Genomic DNA, 3,280 nt, shown 5'->3' with positions numbered 1-3,280 from the left:
ATACTTGTGAAATATCAAAGAGACTACATGCAGTCAATGTGACTCAGAGTGAAGAACGGAGCAGCAGGTAACATAAATCAAGGCGACAATGCAGACACTGCCTCCCACCTTGCCAACTGTCACTGTGACCTTAGGGAAAACACTGGCCTATCTACTCAACAACCAGATGCATCTCACTTCACATAATGTATGGACACACACACTCACACACACACACACACACACACACACACACAGACTAGCTCCCTTGGGTTCCTGTTGCACTCCCATAAGTTTTCTAAATACTTCTTTGAGTCTCAGAATTCTTAGGGCTGGAGAGATTGGTTAAGAATACTTGTTCTTCCGGAGGACCCAAGTTTGATTCCCAGCACCCATATGGTGGCTAACAACCATCTATAAACTCCAGTTCTAGGGGATTTGACACCCTCTTCTGGCCTCTGCAGGGATTGCATGCATGTGGTGCACTTCCATACAAGCAGGCAAAACATTCATACACATAAATATAATAATAATAACAATAATAATAATAAATAGAATAAAAAGAGTCTCAGAGTCTTGAGGTTGAGGATTGCCATTTGTGTCTCTGGTGTTAGCGTAGTGCTGTGCTTTTGCTAGCAACGGGGTCCCTCTCTCTTCCAAATCCTGGCCACCTTGCCAGTCTCGACAGGGAACCCCGAGTGGGAGAAGGAACCCCCAGCAGTGCCTGGGAGTTTGGTGCTGTCTCTTGGGGGCAACTTTTGGCTGATGAAAACCCTTCAGTACCATGACTCTAGATTCCAAACCTGAAAGATCATTAGCACCATCAGCTCATCCTGTGATGGGTTCTTCTCAATAACATGGCTTCCTTATGATTTGTGTTTTAGGAAGAACCACGAAGCAAATCCAAGATCTGTGCCAATGTGTTTTGTGGAGCTGGCCGGGAATGTGCAGTCACAGAGAAGGGAGAGCCCACTTGCCTCTGCATTGAGGTAGGTTCTGAGGTCAGACATAGAGAGTAGCAGTCAAGGGCAGTGCCAGCGATGTCATCGTTTCTATAAAAGCACAGCTCGTTTATCTCAAAGACATATGGAATTTACCCCCATGGTTAAAAGTCAGATGACTGTTTTTTTAAATTCAGAGATAGTTTTTTCTTCATTAAAAAATGCCTGTATATATTGCTTTTTCTCCTCTCTCTTTCTCTGTCTCCTCTCTCCTCTCTCCTCTCTCCCTCCCTGCTCACCTCTCTCCTTTTGGGGATTCCTTCTCCCACTCAGGGTTCCCTGCCATCGACTTGGCAGTCGAGACTGGCAAAGTGGCCAGGGTTTGGGAGAGAGAGGGACCCCATTGCTAGCGAAAGCAGAGAGACCACAGTATTCTTATGCAAAAGCTAGTCAAGTATTTCCTAGCTGCTTTGGAGGTATCACTCACTCCGCTCACTCCTGTAGGGTGCTTTTACTGTAGGGTGCTTTTACTGTTAACTGCGTGTTTATCTATATGTAAAAACCTTCTAAAGCAAATGCAGTATTCTCCATTTTCTTATCAAAAAAAAAGTCTTTAGGCAGCTGGGGAGATAGCACAGTAGGAAGAGTACTTGCTGCACATGAGGACCTGAGTTCAATCTTCAGCACTTGCTTATCAGCCAGACATTGGGCCAGGTATGGTTGGCACACACCTTTAATCCCAGCACTTGGGAGATAGAGGCAAGTGAATCTCTGTGGGTTGGAGGCCAGCCTGGTCTAGATGATAAGTTCCAGACTTTCCAGGGCTACAGGTAAACCTGTCTCAAAAAGACCAAAACAGCAAAACAACAACAACAACTAAACAGCCAGGCACAGCAGCATACACCTATAATCCTGGCACTGGGGAGGCAGACTGGAGAATCCCTGGGGCTTGCTGGCCAGTCTAACTAAATGGGTGAGCTCTGGTTTCGATGAGAGACTCTGTCTTAAGAAATCTAAAATTATAAGCAATTGAGAGGGATGCCAGACATCAACCTCTGTCACACACACACACACACACACACACACACACACACACACACAGGCTTAGAGCCGTGAGTGTAGCTCATTGATAGAACAAGTTCAGTGTTCAATCTCTGGTGCTAAAAAAAAAAAAAAAAAAGGCTGTATATGATTTTTAAATTATGACTGAGGAGATGGCTTAGTAATATAAATGACTACTGCACAAGCATGAGGACCTGAGTTCAGATCCCCAGCCCCCCCACAGAAGCCTGGTAACCCCAGTACTGGGGGAAGAGAGGCGAGGTGGATCCCTGGAGCTCATTGACCAGCCAACCTAGCCAAACCCATGAGCTCCAGATTTAGTAAAAGATCTGTCTCAGTAAAGAAAATAGAGAGCAATCAAGAGCAGCACTCAGTATTGTCCTCCAGCCTCTACATACCCATGCACACACATACACACACACACACACACACACACACACATACACACACACTCCAAAAGGAAAAAGATTTATGATAGCAAGGAAGCAAAACCAGCCTAGTTGTCCATCTACAGATGAATGGATACTGAAAATGCGGTACATACACAAAACGAAGTATTGTTCAGTTGTAAAGAGAAGTGAAACTTGCAGGAAAATGGATGGTCCTAGAAGGAATAGTATTAAGCAAGGTGATCCAAACTCAGAAAGAAAAAATCATGTTCTACCTTATATGTTGAGCCTAGCCTATAATGTATGCATATAAGCAGCTGTATGGGAATAGTCTAAAATTTAGAAAGGTGACCAAGAAAAGGTGCCATTAGGTGATGGGGAAGGGCGGGATGCAGGCTAAAAGACACATGAGTCATGAAAGAGGATATAAAGCTATTGTTTTCCTAGTTTGAACTCTATCATAATTTTGAGGGCTTTTTTTTTTTTTTAAGATGAATATGTGAATTCAACTTTCTGGGTTGAAAGAATTAGCAAGAACTATTTTTGCTTTCTGTAAGAATCCAACATGTGGGGGCTGGAGAGGTGGCTCAGCAGTTAAGAACACTGGCTGTTCTTGCAGAAGACCCAGGTTCAAATCCCAGCACCCACGTGGCAGCTAACAATTGTTGGTAACTCCATTTCCAAGGGATCTGACAGCCTCTTCTGACCTCCTCAGGCATTGCACGACATGGATGCACTTACCTACACGCAGGCAATACATGTGTACATATAAAAATAATAAATAAAAAATATTTTTTAAAAAAGAATCCAACATGTGTTATTTCTTAGTCTTTCTTTTTAATTCCATTGACCATCTGTGCAATAGGAATTAGACATGACAATGCACTGAATTATTATTTGCTACAGTGG

The 3,280-nt window shown here is 43.5% G+C and overlaps 1 protein-coding gene across 1 annotated transcript in view; it reads left to right on the top strand.

Annotated features, from left to right (window-relative positions):
* Fstl1 (follistatin like 1) overlaps positions 1–3,280 on the top strand; it is a gene marked incomplete in the record, with an annotated part of 58,359 nt that overhangs the window by 36,876 nt on the left and 18,203 nt on the right. The window contains 1 exon segment of the mRNA XM_008842906.3: positions 864–968. Within this exon segment, the coding sequence (XP_008841128.1) occupies positions 864–968 (105 nt within the window).

Source organism: Nannospalax galili, unplaced genomic scaffold (genome assembly GCF_000622305.1).
Source record: "Nannospalax galili isolate Female #2095 unplaced genomic scaffold, S.galili_v1.0 scaffold18, whole genome shotgun sequence".
In the NCBI taxonomy this organism is placed as follows: domain Eukaryota; kingdom Metazoa; phylum Chordata; class Mammalia; order Rodentia; family Spalacidae; genus Nannospalax; species Nannospalax galili.
This window is presented reverse-complemented; position numbering and strand designations above follow the sequence as displayed.